The sequence below is a fragment of the Phocoena phocoena genome, chromosome 4, assembly GCF_963924675.1.
Source record: "Phocoena phocoena chromosome 4, mPhoPho1.1, whole genome shotgun sequence".
Taxonomy (NCBI): Eukaryota; Metazoa; Chordata; class Mammalia; order Artiodactyla; family Phocoenidae; genus Phocoena; species Phocoena phocoena.
Window position 1 is genome coordinate 104,464,112 of NC_089222.1, and position 18,287 is coordinate 104,482,398.

Below are 18,287 nucleotides of genomic sequence, written 5' to 3' on the forward strand. Positions count from 1 at the left end.
TAGTGAGTTCATATACTTAAAAGTAAATATATTTATTTTAATTACAAGAAGAAAGCTTTTAATTTATATTTCCCCATATGATATCCATACAACGCATTCTAAATGAACAACTGGGGTTAATTTGAACTCATTATTTAGAAGAAAGTGTAAATGAACAAGTATTGTTTGCCTTTACTCAATACTGTTATTGGAATCCCTAGGTAATTAGCTTTTAACCCTAGAATTTTAACCCTGGAACATTTAGCTTTCTCATTAGATGACTTTCATTATCTGCTTCCAGGTGTTTTAGACTGATTGGTTTTGCTCTGGGAATGAAGTGACAATCATATTCAAGACCCTCCTACTGCCCCTAGCCAGCCATCTTGTAAATGGCACCATCCATCACTGGATGAGGAAGAGAATAAAGATGACTAAGGATTATTCATTATTATTTAGGAATTTTTTTTTGTCATCGGCAATAGATTTATAATATACATAAAGCAACAAATAAAGTGTCTAATCTTTAATAGAGTACTCAATAAACCTTTTGCCCTTTCTTCCATTCCAATTCCCTTCAAATAGCACACTTTTACTATTCATGTAAAGAATTTATTAAATGAAGATATAAGGGAAAGCTCATTGCCAACTACAAAGTATTATTCAAATTTATCATTCATTGCTAAAAATACATCAGAGTAAGAAGAGTTTTATAATTTATTTTACTTTTTCCATGATCAGTAAACAACCAGTCACTCTGGTTCAAATGAGAGAAAAATAAACCAACATATTCGTAGTACACGCTTAATTCGAAATCAAACTACAGGAGAGATTCCAAGCTCATAATATTATTATAGAGTTTGAGGCAGGGTGAGTGCACCTATTATCACAGACTCTTTAAATTCAACATTGTAGTTTCAAATTCTTTATATTCAAAACTAGTAAAATAAATTCGAGTAGTAGCTTTTGTCCTATACATTGCCATAAATAAAATAAGTGTGCCCAAACTATCATTTGAAATCATAAGGCTATGAGAGGTTGAATACCACCAAAAATTTAATAAATATTTTTAAGCTATGCACATGAATATTACTCCATTCCTTTGTAGGATGAAGCTAAGTAAAATGTTAAAACATAAAAATAATTATGCATAAGTAATACTCACATGCTGGCTGAAAATATGTGACATATTTATCTGCGAGGTGAATGCCTATTCATGAGTTTACACCCATGACATTTTAATAAACGCAATCAAAATATCAAAAGTAAAGTGATCACGTTTAATATTTAAATCTTTGAGTGGAAACGAACGGTAACTTTCAAGTATTATATCAAAAGCAAATGAGAATAAAATTTAACAAGAATAAAAAGGTGTACTGTTTGTTACATTATGTTTGCTAGCCTGAAGTTCAACATTCTAGGAGACTTGTTGGCAGATGGCTAGTCTGTTGCATAATTTTTCACAAATGGCAATGTATTCCACATTATCCCCTGCAACTTGCAGTCCAGTGTGGACAGGAGAAATTATAAGTACCTGAGAGAGATATTTGATCCCCACTCTCTCATTCTTTCCACATTCTTTATACATGTTGGGTAACTTTAGAACAAGGTCTCTATATAGTAGCACTATTGACATTTTACACCAGATTAATTCTTTGCTGTAGGGGCTGTCCTGTGTATTGCAGTATGTTTACTAGCATCCCTGGCCTCTACCCACTAGATTACATCAGCATCCTTCCAATTGTGACAGCCAAAATATCTCCAGACAATATCAAATATCCCCTAGGGAGCAAAGTCATCCCTGTTCGAGAACTACTGCTTTAGATTGTTTGTGACAAATCCTGATCAGCAAGGGAAAATGATTCAAAGAGGTCCAAGATTTAACTGGATTTTATGTAGACTAAGTGGAATTCTTTCTTTCTTTCTTTCTTTTAACCATTAGCACACTTTCCATGGATATTTTCATTCCTGTTCTAGTCTAAAAAAGGGCCAAGTTCATTAGAGCTCATCTTCTGATATGTGGATTTTGGTAAATATAATGGCACCTCTTTGAGATTTTTCCCTCTATTTTTTGTTTTCTTTTCTTTTCTTCTTTTTCTCTTGCTTTCTCCCTTTAATTTTTTTGAAACAGGGATCATTTTCTATTGCTAGGAAAACTTAAATTAAGCATCAATTTCTTTGTTAGATGGAAGCATCAATAACCAAAATTTTTGGTAAGAAATAGGCTTTTCCTACAAGAGAAAATGCTATCTAAGGCTACAAAACATAAATATCATTGACATAGTGAGACATTGGATAAGAGACCTAGAGGGCTCAATTTGGCTCTGAAATAAGGGTGAAAGAAGAAGCTGGGGCCCATAAATTTTAATTTAGTCACACTTCACAATAACTCTCTCTGCCTTCAAGCTGAGCATCTGTAGATCTGAGACTATCAAAATAAAATAAATTGAATATACAAGAGTCTGACTCATTAAATTTCCTACAAGTAATGTATTGCAGAATTTATTTATACTTTTACTTCTGATTGGACCACAAAAATTCCTCTTCCTTCCCCACCTCCCACCCCAACAAATTTAAGCCAACATTGCTTGACTTATATTTTCTTCTTCTTTTTCACATTCAGAAATTGCTTTTTCAGTTTATATGTGTAGAGGGCATTTAAAAAATTTAGATGCTTTCCAAAAAACTGCCAAACATATCCTTCAATGAGCTATCCAAAAATTTGGATTTGATGACACAAGTGGTGTCATTTGGTATACTGCCTTCTTGCCATAGTAAAACTATTCTAGTACAACTGTTATTAATGAGCTAAACCTTTGAAATCAGTTGGCAATTGAAGTTTTGGTTGGTAAAATGCTCCTAGGTGTTCAGAAAAGTAAAGCACCAGATACTTACTCTAAAAATAATTTATGAAGATGTGTTTTTTACAATATTTTAACAGATCATTAAATGAAGCATTTACTTAAGGTGGTCTCTATGTCTGTATGTAAGCTCCCCAGATATTTACATATTTGAGAAACGTCTCCAGTTGCCTGGAGCAAGCCCAGATTCACAGCATATGGAGTGTTTCTAAAACTTCAATTGCAGAGGGACCTCCAGTTCACACTCAACAGAATCAGAAGCTAATGCTTGTTCCCCATATTTGCAATGCCAAACCCAGAGCCAGTTCCTCCCAGTGCTGATGTCACATCTATGACAGTCAGTATTGGGGGTGCAGGGGGATTTACGGTCACACGTTCCATTTGGATTCTTAAGTTTAGTAGGAATTAGGAGTTGTCATTTCTAGGCTTAGCTTTGACTGTATTATCTATTTTTTGCCAAGTTTCTTAGCCTCTCTGTGCAGATATCTTATCATTCATAAACTGAGGGTCATGGGAAACATAAAACTTGATTTTATGTTCAGTTTCATCTATCTCTAACAGCTGTGCTAACGTATAAACCTTTGCTCTTTCAACTTTCTATCTTAAACCTACAGAAATATCAAGGATGCTGACATTTTTAATGTTAATTATTTTGGCTCTTGTTTAGTCCAAAGATGATCCTGACTTTGGACTAAACTGCATATCTATTGGCTGTAATATCTGGATTTACTTCCATAGAATTCTTACAGAAAAGTTAAAGGAGAATAAAAGGGCACAAGTAAAGATACTAGGGATTCTCTGGGCAGAGGCATTATGTAATTGCTAAACTCTAATCCAGGAGTAAAGTAGTACAAAACCTTGTTCACTTTGTCCAGAAACAGCAGTTAGAATAGGAATCACAAAGTAAACATGCTCTTGGAAGATCCTGCAATTCAGTTCTCTAAACTTAATGAATTTAGACAGTTTAAATGAGACATTTGGCTAAAAACCCTGAATTTTTCAGGTGCTTAACTGAAGTCAGCTCATTCACTGTGGGTTAGGGGGCTTCAAGTCTTGAGTTCTAAAGAAAAGGAGTGTAATTGCTGAAATCTCTGGACATTGAGCCCTAGTATCTTATGTCTGCCCCAATTTTTCTCTGATTATATACACAAATCTCTCCTTACTGATTTAAGAAATGCTTTGCTGATCCATATTTCACATTGCCTGCCTGTGAGCTCTGCCAGGTCATAGTTAGAGTGACAAAGGACTTCGGAGAGTTTATCTTAGTAAACCCAGAGTAATTGAGTGTTTAACCTGGAGGCAAATATTGGCTTCTCAGGTTAGAAGTGGAACTATAGAGATAAATCATTTGACTAAAGGATTTAGGATCTATCGTCAGGAAGTAAACTTCATTCACTGCAGACAACAGTAGACAACAAGGTGAAGGGCAATCCAAGAAGACTCCCAGGGGAAGCATCTGTTCTAATTCCCAGTAGTTCAAATCTAAAAGTCATTGAGAGAATTGTTCCAGCAGATGTTGACTGCCACAAGAGATCAGAGACAGATGATCTCTCAGGTAGCAAAAGTCAATATTTTGAACTTTTGAAATTTTTCAACATTCCGTGAGACACTTAAGAATTTCTTAAGTCTTCACCTTGTATTCTAAGTAACTCTATGGCTATCCAGGAAATAAAATACAAATAACTTTTCTGTTACTTTCAGAGTCAAATAATACAATATAAAATTAGGTCATCTGATGTATAATGTATATCTTCAACAAAAACAAAAACAATGAAAAAATTTAGGGATAAGACTAAACATACAGCCTAATGTGGGTACAGCTCTTTTCAAAGTTCAAAGAGGTTTTAAGTGTTAAACCTTGTGTTTTATATATACTGAATTCCTACTTTATTTTTTAAAGGTTACAGAAATTCATTTGAAAGTGAATTTTTAGCACTCTGAACACAAGTTTCCAAAAAAGCCATATTGATAAGTAAATAAGTCAGAAAGACCTATCCAATATAGCAGGAAAATGATATATTTACAATAAAAATAATGAAACAGAAGTATTAGATTCATTCTAGTAATTAAGCAAAAAAGTACATAACTTGGGTAGGCTTGGTTTTATTAATATTGATAACTGAAAAATTAGGAAAGATAACATGATAGTTTGAGGATCTCATAAATATCTGCTGAGACAATCCTGACTAGACATCATGGCAATGGTTTCCTTGTATGTCTATGTTAGGTAAAAATTGCTTGAAATACGGGGGCAGTTCCAGAGCAATGACTAGCAAATGAAAGGGAAAAAATCATGGGAGTGGGCCTGAACCATGACATGTAAAACTGTAGTTGAAAAAGGGTCATAGGACAGGAATGAATCAAATTATTAGCCATTCCAGGCATCAAGTAGTAAGACTGGCTTGGGAAATAATGACTGCTGTCTCTCCCAGTGCCGGAGCAGCTGGGGCTGGTCAGTGGCTTCAGGGTACATGGGAAAAGCTTCAGGCAATGTGTCATCACAAATTTGAAATGTGGGATATTCACAAGTCAACTGGAAATAATTTTAGTAAGTGATTTTTACTAAGCTTCCAGGGCTCAACACTACAGACTGGACCAGTCACTATTTGCTTGTTTTTAAGTCTGAGTTATATCATTAATCTGACTACTTAACTTGTCTTCTTGCAAAGTGAGCCTGTTGGAATAAGAGAAATTATTAAAATTATTCCATTGAATTGAAAAATAGTTAAAGCAAATGAATTTGGCCTATTAACCTCAATATTTACATTATTTTCTCCTTCACTCTCACTAATTCTCTGTTCTAATGTCATTTTATTAGAGAAACTCTCTCTGATCGTCCTATCTACAGTAGCATCTCCCGCATACTGTCCACATTCAGCATCTTATTTCTCTGCCTTGCTATATCTTCACCTGTTTGTTTATTATGTGGAATACCACACTAGAACGTAAGCTCACAGAGCCAGGGCTTTGTTTTTACCTCTGGGTTCTCAGGTCTTAGAACAGTGCCTAGTATATTGTAGGCACTCAAATATTTGTTGAATGAATGAATGAATGAATGATGCACTGCAGAGAAAACTGTTCCTGTTAGAGACTGTGTGTAATATATTTATATAGAACCTCCTCACTCGTGTGTATCATTCCAAAATTATAGTTGTGATTTTTCTCCACATAAATCTGGATGGATTATTTTCACATGTTGAAATGTTCGTGCTATCCATCTCTCTGAAATGGGTGGCTAGAAAGTATTTGATCCCTCATTAAACTTTGAGGCACCATTAACTGAGATTATAAAATCTTCTAGAGTTTTCTGATTTGGGGATATATAAGTTTACTTTGTGAAGCTACATAAGACAGAAGCTATGTACTGATCCTAAGAGACTAGAAAATGTTGACATTATTTATTTTGTGTCCAAGCTTAAAATACATTATTATATGAAGGCCACTGATTAGATATTTACTTATTGCTTTTTTTCATTCATGTGTAAATTACATATGACATATACTACTTATCAAAATACTATTATTCTCTTTTTATATCACACAAGTTTTTGGTATACATAGTTTTTAGTCCTTGAGAATTCTACAGAACTAAGGCTCATGTTTTCTAATATTCATATTCTTCAAGTGGAGTTATCCTGAAACAGAGTATTCAGCCACTTAGCTTTTAATCACTTGCTTTAGCCCCTTTTTTTTTCTTGTCTTGCAAATGAAATTAGATAAGACAAAGCAGTAGTATTTCTGGCATCAACTTGGCAGACTCACAGAGAAAAAAAATAGAATAAGTTATTATGTAAAATAAGATTTCTTTTTCCTATTACTTAACACATAATGCCTGTAATAACTTTTCATTTGGTTTTATCTTCTAAAAATTAAATAGATGTTAATTGGCCATAGGGCAATGTGACACAAGACAGAACTTTTTTCATTCAATATAAAAATCCACTTGGCAATTACTCAGTATGCATCTCCATAACAGAAATAAAAAGAAAAATACTAATAATGAAGAATGTAACCAAGAACACATCATTTGGTTTTCTTAAATTTCCCAGATCAGTTTATGTGGTAATTATACCCCTAAAATGAATTTGGGGACTTGAGAACAGGATTGACTTTATATGACACAGCATATAAATTAGGTAAAAGTCTATATTTTCTTTAACTTGATCCTGTTTAAAACAGCAAATTGACCACTATCATCTTGGAATTTTGGATTCCATCTATTTTAACATACAAACATAATATATGTATTCATACACACATAAAAATGTTAACTTATTAAAAGTGAAATTTCATAAGAAAAAGATTGAAAAATTATTCAGTAGAAAACAGTTCTCACCAATAATACCATGCTTCTGATAGTATAAAATAGAGCAAATCAGTAGTTCAGTCCAAAGAAATGGGAAACATGCCATAATTATACTCTGAAATTCACATGATGTATAACTAAAGAGAGGTAATCCATTTTTTTGTTTGTTTTTCTCAACAACAAAAATTCTCTGATGTTTTAAATTTGCAGAGCTAAATGCTCCAATCATATCCATCCCAAGTAAAATCCAGGGCCTTTTATGATGGTTTGCAACCTTAGGTATGCAGCCGCAGGTATGCTTTCAAGACCTTTCTTCAAAACATGTTATATCACGTAATACTATAGCATAAGTCAGATTTTATATCATTCAATAACTACTCAAATATTTAGTTTTTAAGGTGTTATTTTCCTCATAAAGTATCTATAACAGTGGTTCTCAAAGTGTTATCCAAGCATTTCTTGGTGTCCTCAAGAGCATTTCAGGGGGTCTGCAAGATTGAGCTATTTTCATAGTAATACCAAAACTTTACACCTTTCTCATTCTCATCATGTCATGAATGTACAGTCAAATTTTCTAAAGGTTACAGGATGCATAATAATATTGTATAATAAAAAGTGTCAGTGTGTGGAATTTCCGTATAACTCAGTAGTGAGAAATCAAGAGAAATAACTATAAGTGTGTATTGAAAAAAAATTCCAATTTCCTATCCAATATTCTTATGGAAATCACATAAAAGTGTATATTATTATCTCAGCTGACTCCTTCCTTTCAGGCATACTATTGAGGATATAAGGAAGGAAAACTCAGAGTACACTTAAGACAGTATCAAAAGCAGCAGGAGAAAACGTCTGATACATTGTTTTAAGTTGTAAGGCTAAGGGTTTTCTCAACTCCTCAGATGTCCCCTCCAGTTTAAGAATCTTTAATTACAGAATTAGTGGATATAATTTCTATTTCACTCTTCTACCCTGCCTGTCAACCACAGAGGTGTTTTAAAAATGAGAACAGCAGGGCTTCCCTGGTGGCTCAGTGGTTGAGAGTCCGCCTGCCGATGCAGAGGACACGGGTTCGTGCCCCGGTCCGGGAAGATCCCACATGCCGCGGAGAGGCTGGGCCCGTGAGCCATGGCCGCTGAGTTTACGCGTCCGGAGCCTGTGCTCCGCAACGGGAGAGGCCACAACAGTGAGAGGCCCGCGTACCGCAAAAAAAAAAAAAAAAAAAATGAGAACAGCAGACACCCTACATTCATTCAGTGGCATTGAATCAAATGTCTCTCATGATTTCTTAGTGCAATTACCCTCTATCTAAAGGCAATAACTTTCAGAGGAGCAATCGGAAAAGTATAATGAATTGAGGCACTGAATGCTGATTTCTGAAATGTGTTAAGTGTGATTAAAGTAACGTGACTGGTAAAGCAGATTAACAAGAATGTGTCCATCCAAAAAAAATGCCTTGGCACACTATTTTAAATGGTGAACTTGTTTTTCTGAAATAACCATAATCATAGCATGCTAATTCGAATAAATAAGGCGGATGTCTAAGCTGAATAATCTGTTTTTGGTTAGAAAACAACCCAGACTTTACAACAATGTGCTACTTTCCTTATTTATTAACTATAAGCTTATTGAAACCACAGATTTTATCTTAGTCAAGTCTGCTTCCCAAAATACTATATGCCTAAACAATTTTGAGTGATAGTATCATTTACAATCTAGTTTTAAAGATAATTTCGAAAGAGGAATTCCCCAAACATTTTGGACAATAGCAGTGTTCCTGCAGTAAGTACACATTCCCAAAATGACAGCTTAGTATGACAACACTCATTTCATTGTTTCAGTGTCTTTGTTTAAAAAACAAAATAGAAGTCCTATTACTGTATGACCATGCCTCATATTTCAGGGTAAATTATAAAATTATTGTACCAAACAAGGCTTATTATGGGAAATTAAATCAAAAATGTCTAAATTATTCTAGAAATGCAGATGCAAATTACAGCTTCTCAGAGGGAAGTCAGGACTCCCACAGATATTTTGAGGAGTTCCAAGGAAATACAAGGATGAACACTGAAGAACTCTAATCAGCTATTTATTGGTAGTGAATGAGCCCGTTTGGTTAGTGTGGCTTTTAAGAATCTTCTGGGAATGAAGCATAAATGCAAAGATCCTATTGCACTTTTACTTCACAAAGGCTAAAGAGGAATTTTGACACATCAACATCATTCTACTAAGGTTGAAATAATCTTGTGGACCCCTTGGTCCTGACAAAGTAAAAATCAGTATAAATGAAGCTCCGAAAGTTAACAGTATACAGTCTCCAGAGAGCAGATGATGTAGATTCGAATGAATCTTTCAACTTTCTCCAAGAGAAATTGTTTCTTGGAGTATCCTAGTGCAAGAGTTCAGAAGTAACCTCCCCAAAACGTGCCACTTTGGCATATGAATTTTTTTGAGCCAAAGGCAATCAGGACCCTGCTCCTTCAAGAGAAGCTTCTGCCTCTCCCTTACCTACCTAGAAGAATTTAAATCGTCGAGGGAGGGTCCTTTCCCAGAATGAGATTACCAGAGATGAATTTCATCTGAGTGGCCCATCTGTATGTCAGGGCAAACATCTAATTACCCAACATCTACTCTTCTTATCAACTTGTGAATTACTTTCCTCCTCTTTGAAACCTCAGGCCTTCTTTACCACTCCTTAGCTCAAGATGGCATATATACCTCATTTTACCTTTCTGTCTTTGACCCTCTCATATATGTGAGATTCCATGCATATGAAATTAAATTTGCTTTTCTCCTGTTAATGTCTCATGTTGATTTGATTATTAGACCAGTTAAAAGAAGCTCTGAAGGGTAGAGGAAAATTCTTTCTCCCCAACACTAGAAATTAAGACTAGTATTGAGAACAAGGATGTGCTCATTTAAAGAGCAGAGAGATTAGAACCTGAATGAATTACTGAAAAATAGAATATCTCAGATAAAGGCCTTTTCCCCCAAATACTTTCTATTAGAACTGGAAATATTTCTTGAATAAGGTGATTTTTGTAACAGGGATAATGCTAGCAAGAATACTTTTCATGGAGTGTGTTAATAGCTCAAATAGTAGCAGAGGGTTATGAAGAATATCTTTAGAATGCAGAGTAGCAGTGAGTAGAATAAAAAACATTCTCTTCCAGACAACAAATATTATATATTATCATCTGTTGTGTATGTTGTCCCCTGGAGTAATAATTTAGTCATAAAAATGCTTTGCTGAAGAATGGTGGCTGACTAATTTTTCTGGTGATCAGAGAAGGAGCACAAAAAGCACTATCAAGATACCCATGTTTTGTAATTTTATCAAGTTTTCAGAGCTGTGTAGGAATAGCCACTGTTCTAAACGTAATTCAACTAGCTACAAGGCATACAATTTTCTTAAATTTCTCTTGCTCTTAATCTAATGAACTGTGTTCCTAAGAACAGCAACATTTTTTGCTGTTTTTTTGTTTTTTTGGGTTTTTTTGCGGTACGTGGGCCTCTCACTGTTGTGGCCTCTCCAGTTGCGGAGGAACACCGGACCAGGGCACGAACCTGTGTCCCCTGCATCGGCAGCCGGACTCTCAACCACTGCGCCACCAGGGAAGCCCAGAACAGCAACATTTTTATGCAGAACACAGTTTCTAAAAATACTTAGATTCATGAACAAAGGTAATCTGCTAGAGAGTACACCTGAAAACGGGAAATGCAAACAAGGGTAAAAGCCATTACGAGAGTTCCAACTTCTAAATCAACACGGCTAGGGATATATCTGAGGCACAGAGCTTCTTTCTGTGTTTCTATCACTGTGGCTTTACTTGTACATGAAACTCAGTCTTGCATATTGAGCTCTTTCTCAAAGTGAGATATAGTTGCCATGTGACAACCCTAGTGGCTATTAATAGAGTTACTGAGGTTGATGACTTCTGAAAAGAATGAGAATTTTTGTTTGCTTCTTTGTTTGTTTGTTTAATCAGGAATAAACTCTTAGAATTAAACAAGAAGAAAGCAGCAGAAGCTGACTGTCTTTTTTAAAAACTGCTCATTCTCTTGGCTAGTGAGAGTATAATGAAATGGCCTCATTTATATATTGCCACTAAAAATGAAAAGTGATAACAAACTATATGTAAAACAATTAAGCAATTCATGTACCAAAATCTTCACATATTTGTCCATATTTTGAGTCACCAATTTTCTAGAAATTTAGCCTGAAGAGGTAATGATAGAAAGGCATGAATTATATATATCAAGATGTACATCAAAGTATTGCTAATAATAGCAAAACATTAGAATTCTACCCAATTAATAGTACATTGGCTAAATAATGTACATGAGTAAAATGGAGTACTATACATTATTTAATAATACTGTAAAAAAAATTTCATCATCCAGAAAATTCTATATTTTATATTTCATGTTAAAAAGGGCAGATTACAAAATGATACTGAATTTGTATATAAAGAAAATACTGGATTTCTTAAGTGGAAATCATTTTTTATATCAGTATACATATTATGATCTTTTTTTGTCACTATATGCAGAACTGAAAATATTTTTTATATGAAAATGCATAGAAAAATATTATGAAAAGATAAAATTAAAATGTTAAAACTGATTATTTTTGAGTAGTGTCATTAGCCATGATTATCATATTTTTATTTTTAAAAATTTCTTCCATAAAAAAATTTCCCTAAAATAATAATATGTCAAAGAAATTTGCCAAAAACATAAGAAGAAATAATCAAATGCATTTTGAATCAAAGGAATGCAAATTAACAGATAAAATTCCTCACAGTTAGTAAGTAAATATTAAAAATAATGATAATATCTAATTTTATTAGGAGTGTATTGAAATGTGCTTTTAAAGTAGGCACAGACTCTTTAACACAGAAAATCTACTTTTAGGAATATATTATAGGGAAATCATCAAACAACTATGAATGCAGATGTATCATATACACATTTGTAAAATATCTTGAAAAAATAGATATAATAATAATTTGCCCACTAATTAGGACTGTTTAAAAAATGATACAACTAGAAAATAGAATATATTAAACAGCTAAAAGTATAAACAAATATTATTTATTGACAGTGAAATATATTCAAGAGGTATACTGCTAAGAAGAGAAATGAAGTATACAATTTGCATTCAGGATAATCTAATTTTAATCATTTATTCATGCATATGTCTGTATATAGAGGCATGCACAAAAAAATCTGGAAGAACTGACTCACAAAGTTACAAATGTTCTGTGGGTGGCATAATTACGGATGACTTTTCTCCTTTTTATTGCTTTGTTTTAAAATTTTTATAATGTAAACATGTTACTCATGTAAGCATTAATTTTAAAATGGTTTAAGATTATACCTAGTTGGATGGGGGTACTAAGAATTTATCCAATCTTTTCTTAACAGTGGTTCAACCATGACAAAAAGATAGGTCAATAAGACTTTAGACATGTTAGAACCTTGCTGCCTTTTTTGGGAGAATCATTGAACCAACATATGGAATTTCAGAATTAATATCATTACTCACCTTATGGACAGTGACCATCTATTTTTCCAGAATAAGTAACAATATTTTACTTTTAAAGGATAAGTTTCATACGGGGGAAGATATAATTGACAAAGCATTTTGGGATGTGATTTCTATTTATTTGTCAGTCAACATAATACAAGTTGCTAAACAAAGATAAAAGAAAAAAAAAATGAGTTACTCACTCTTGTTGTGTAAGCAGCTTCTGGGTCATCTTCTAGAACACGTGAAAGTCCAAAATCAGAAACCTTACACACCAAATTACTGTTGATCAAGATGTTCCGAGCAGCAAGGTCTCGGTGAACGTAGCCCATGTCTGAGAGATACTTCATGCCAGATGCTATCCCTCGAAGCATCCCTACCAGCTGGATAACCGTAAACTGGGCATCGTGTTTCTGAGAAGTATTTCAAATGTACAGTTAAGGTATGTTTCTATTTCCTAAGATATATCTTGATTAAAATTTCACATACTGAATTGTAAAGTATATACATTCTAGTTTTAAGTACACCAGCCAGGACTAAATAGATGCAAGAGTAAAACAAAATAGCATAGTAGCTACATTACTTTGTAGCAAGAAGTAGCCTAATATTCTTTTTTTTTTTTTTTGCGGTACGCGGGCCCCTCACTGCTGTGGCCTCTCCCGTCGCGGAGCACAGGCTCTGGACGCGCAGGGTCAGCGGCCATGGCTCACGGGCCCAGCCGCTCAGCGGCACGCGGGATCCTCCTAGACCGGGGCACGAACATCGGCAGGCGGACTCCCAACCACTGCGCCCCCAGGGAAGCCGGCCTAATATTCTTTAACTTCAGGTTCAAAACTAGAACTTTGCTGGTCGTTTGATGAGACAAACTCCTTCTCAGAAACTTTAAGGTCACGAACAAAAAAATAAAATGGATCCTGTGGCTATTTTAGGTTTGTATTTATTGGTTTGATTTGAATGCTTATTCTTTCTTCTTGTTTTCCTATATTTTATTAATTGCTTCAAATATGGTAGATTTTAAATCTTTAATTATCATAATAGATAATTAGTTCAAAATTAGTCAAAAATATTTACTGAATATTTGTTGTTCTACCCAACCCTGAGTTATAGGTCATAAAACTGAAAATAATAAGAGATAAATTCAAATGGTCCTGGATTTAGAAAAGTTTCCAATCTACTCAGATTAAAATAGAAATATACAGTTTATTTGATAGATAGATAGATGATAGATGCTTGCATACATATATAAATATATAAAAAAATAAAATTTAATGTCTAGCAATATCTAAACAATAATTTTAGAGGAAAATTTATTATAATTTTAAAAGAATATTTATTATAATATTTTGAATTACCTGACTTGCAAAATGTTTATTTTTGAAATATGTTTGTGAAAATAATTGTTACTGAAACCTTTATTCAGCTCATGAATATTAAAATAAAGAATATCATTTCTTATTCATAGAAAAATTAGTATTTTCCTCCATGATTATGAATTATACTATATATCTTATCTATCTATCCATCTATCTATCTATCTACCTATCTATCTATCCCTATCTATATAATGCTGAAAGCACCTTGAGGATAGGGTCTGTGTTTGTTTTTTTTATCCCTTGTTTATAGTGACTGGTGATTGACAGTGTCTTTTTTTTTGACAGTGTCTTGTACTCTGTAAATCTACTGAACTTCTTTGAATGTAACATTTGTTGATATTAGTAAAACATAAATTTTCTAAATGTAAACAACTGAAATTTATATGTAAATATATGTTATATATGTACATATGTATGTATATATTATGATATATAAGTAATGTTATCTCTGGATTGAGAATACTTAGGCATTATAACACATGCTTAGTTTGTGAGTGGACAGTACTATGTGAGAGATAGAAGGTCTTCTATCTTACAGTAGATGGAGGTTGCTTTAAATAAAGAAATGAATATTTCTGTCTTATATCAATGTTATTTATGTCTTACTTTAGAATCTTGAAATTTTTGTTTTAACCAATGTGAATCTTGTCTGAATAAAAAGGATGAAGAAAATTGCACAAATTTGTTTTAAAAACATAAACCATTGACATTTGGATGTTACAAGATAAAAATGTAGTTTTACAGTCTTCCTTTTGCTATTTAGTCCCAAAAAGTTCAGTTTTCTTAAAACTTTATCTAATTGTTTAGCATAATATTAGAGGTTGTCTCTATCATTTTCAACAATTTATTCCACATTTATATATGTGTGCAGATAGATAAAGATAAGGTGGAGATATGCGAATGTGTATACAATCTTCTACTTACACGTAAGAAACTGTCCAAGGAACCATTCTCCATGTATTCTGTGACAATCATAACTGGTTTGCCTAGGTATAGGTAAATAATAAATGTATAATCATCAGTAGAGTTCAACAAATATCATGCAATGAACATATATAATACATTTTGATACACCTAATGCATTAAAAATATGAATTTTTCTCTGTCCTCCAAATTTTGCTAAATTACTATTAAAAAGAAAACTAGCTTTCAATAGAAAATTTAAAAAAAAATCGAGAAAGATTGGTTTTCAGAAAAAGGCCTATAACTTATATGATATCTAAACTGGCGTTTTGGTATGGTTTTCCTTAAACACAAAATATGCCCTTTTCTTCACTCTAAGTGCATTTTAGCTGAACTACAAAATCAGATATTTCTTTCTTCAAGCCCAAGATAGAGTCATGAATTCCACAATCATTTACACTCTCTACAGATATATGCAGAGCTATATGCTAGGTGTTTTCTCTTGTGCTGGTTAGTCAGAAGCAAGTAAATCAAAGTCCCTACCTTCATGGATCCTATATGTAAATTGAACAAAACAATTAAGACTAATTATTATAATCTGTATTCAATTAACACATTAAAAATTATAAAATCCATGCTATGCTTAAAAGAAAAATAAAATTAAAATTGCTCTTGGTAGTAACTTGTAATAACCATTTTGGAAATATGGGCCTTAAACATCATTAAACATTTTAACAAGCATTTAAATGTATTTGTACAGTACTTAGTGTGTGCAAGGTGCTGGTTTAATTATTTTACATATACTAGCATTAATTATCATCATTTCCACTTTTTACATGAAAAAAACTGAAATATATAGAGGGTAATTAACATCACACAGCTAATAAGTATAAAGCCAGAAGTTGCAACCTGAATATATTATGCTGTTACTTTTGGAAATGTACACTGAGGGAAACATTTAAAATAGGAAAAAGCATTAGACACAAAGGTGCTAAGTATACTGATACATAGATCTACAAATAGAATAAATCTTCAACTATAGGTAATAACTGAGGCAATTGTTGGTTGTCAATTCTACACATCTTTCCAAATTGAAAGAATGACTCTGAAGACTGTAGCACTTTCAGAAATTATTACAGTAAAATGTAACTCCAATTTCAAAGCCTACACATGTTACCACAGCATAATTCACTTCCCTTATTGTTGCTATGATATTGTTTTAACTATAAATCTATCATTTTACAAAGAGAAAAAAAAAAAACCTCCCTTCTCTCCCGAGTCTAGAAGATCTGCATTAAGTCTTGACTAAGCATGAAAAACCTTGAGCACATAATAGATTTTAAACAAACATCCATGTACATCTAACTGTAGAGCAAGCATGATTTTTTTCATGTGTTCCTTCTACATCATGGTTTGTGTGCCATTCTGATGCCAGAAAATAGCTTTTTTCCTTGTTTTTCCTTTCCTTTCCTTAATTAATACTGGTTGTGAATTATGGCTTAGTACCGTGAAGATTATATTGATGCTTACTACGCTTAATACGTGAATATATACTAAGCTGTATGTCTTATTTATTTAGAGGTGAGGAAATTATTTAAATTCTGTAAAATTTCTTAGATTTTCATATATGTAAAAATAAATTGACACAGCAATTTATTGTCAACTGAGACACTGATTTAGTTATATATTTTGGGTAATATATCAAACATCATACATGCCTTGGTGTAACACTGGTGTAAAGCTTTTTAAACTTAATGTTAATAAAATTTTCCACACGTTCAAAAAATAATCTGATAATGTCTGAAAGGTCATTTTAGTCAAAACCTTGAGCCTCCAGACTTGCTTTTTCAAAATTTTAATTAAGCTTTGATTTAACAATATTCAGGAGAAAAGAGAAGATTCAACATTTCCTTGGAAACTTCTATTTCTCCTGAACTGGTAAATCAAATACCTAAGAACTGATCCCAGAGAACTAATCTGAAATGAAATGAATGAACAATCAAATGAATGAAATCCTGCACATGCGTGTTTTCCATACATCACTATAAGTGTCTATATTTCTTCCTTAATATAATTCTTAGAAGAATAACATGCTCGCAAAACTCAATTCAGCCCTTGAATGTAGTTACAGATATATTGCTTCCCACAGTCAACTCTCAATTACAGTGGCCAGTTACCGTGTTTGTATACTACCCAGACCTTTGCTTATCACTCTTTTCCTTCTGGCTCTCAGCCTTATGACCATTTCATTTCTTGTTAGCATGTCTGGTAAAATGTTTGGCAAGGGAAATAAAAGTAGCTGAAAAATCAAACCAGTCAATTAAGCCAAAGCCCCATGACCATTCAGAAATCAGACCAGGCTGCATTTAGCTCTATAATTTAGGTATTTGTAAACACATCAGTTAAGATGGGCAAGTCTGAAAATGTGCTTTGCATTAAGATAAAAAATTCAGCAAACCCAAATGTACAGACAAAAAGTAAACAGAATCAAATATTCTACCTTGGAAAGCAGGATCTTCACTAACTTTTCCTTGTGATTTTGATTATGATAAACAGAGTTAAAGGAAAAGCACAATAGTGGTTAGAACTAGTTCTAATGTGTATTAAATGTAGTTGGAAATTATTTATACAATACCAGCTCATCTGCACATGATGCAATGTGTTTCTATCAAAGTTTGCACATTCTTTCATGTGTATTTTGATTTAGAAATGACATTATCAGCTTCTTCAAGAACCTATATCATTCACTGCCCTCAGAGATCCTTAAATACATCTGAGTATATCTATTAAAATCAATGAAATTATTGTTGTTTGGCTGAAATGAAACTCCACCAAAAATCAGCATAACAAAATGTGCCGTGGAATTTTGCTTTTGTTCGTAAATTGATTTATGAGTATAGATAAAATCATGATCTTTCATAATTAAAGGGTTAAAGGAAGCACATCAGTCTCTTACAATCAGTTCATTTCCCCAATGGCTCAGAGATATTTACGAATCATTTTGTTTGCTGACAGAACAAATGTGATTCAAAATGTCTAAGAATTCCAAGTTCAGCACTATCTATTTCACCACCTTCTTAATCACATAGTCTATTAAAAAAAAACAGCAGGATAATGTGATAAATATATAGCTATATATAGAAATTTTATTGCAATTATCAAATAAATGTTGGTCTTAGATTAAAATAGTTTCATTCAAACATAAAATGTATGTATCAATGATTTAAATGTTATAAACTATTGAAATGTAATTCATTTCCAAAGGAAATGCTATTAGTTCCTACTAACAGTAATTGTGTCTTACATAGTAAGTCTGTCTGTTTTTAAGACTTATACAC

The 18,287-nt window shown here is 33.0% G+C and overlaps 1 protein-coding gene across 2 annotated transcripts in view; it reads right to left on the minus strand.

The window, feature by feature from the left end:
* The window catches only part of EPHA3 (EPH receptor A3), a 359,059-nt gene that overhangs the window by 26,638 nt on the left and 314,134 nt on the right, over window positions 1-18,287 (minus strand). For both annotated transcript variants that reach the window (XM_065875995.1, XM_065875996.1), the window contains exons 12-13: window positions 14,971-15,032; window positions 12,877-13,086 (exon numbers count right to left, since the gene is read on the minus strand). In XM_065875995.1, coding sequence (XP_065732067.1) covers window positions 12,877-13,086; window positions 14,971-15,032 — 272 coding nt within the window. The remainder of the gene's footprint in view (window positions 1-12,876; window positions 13,087-14,970; window positions 15,033-18,287) is intronic.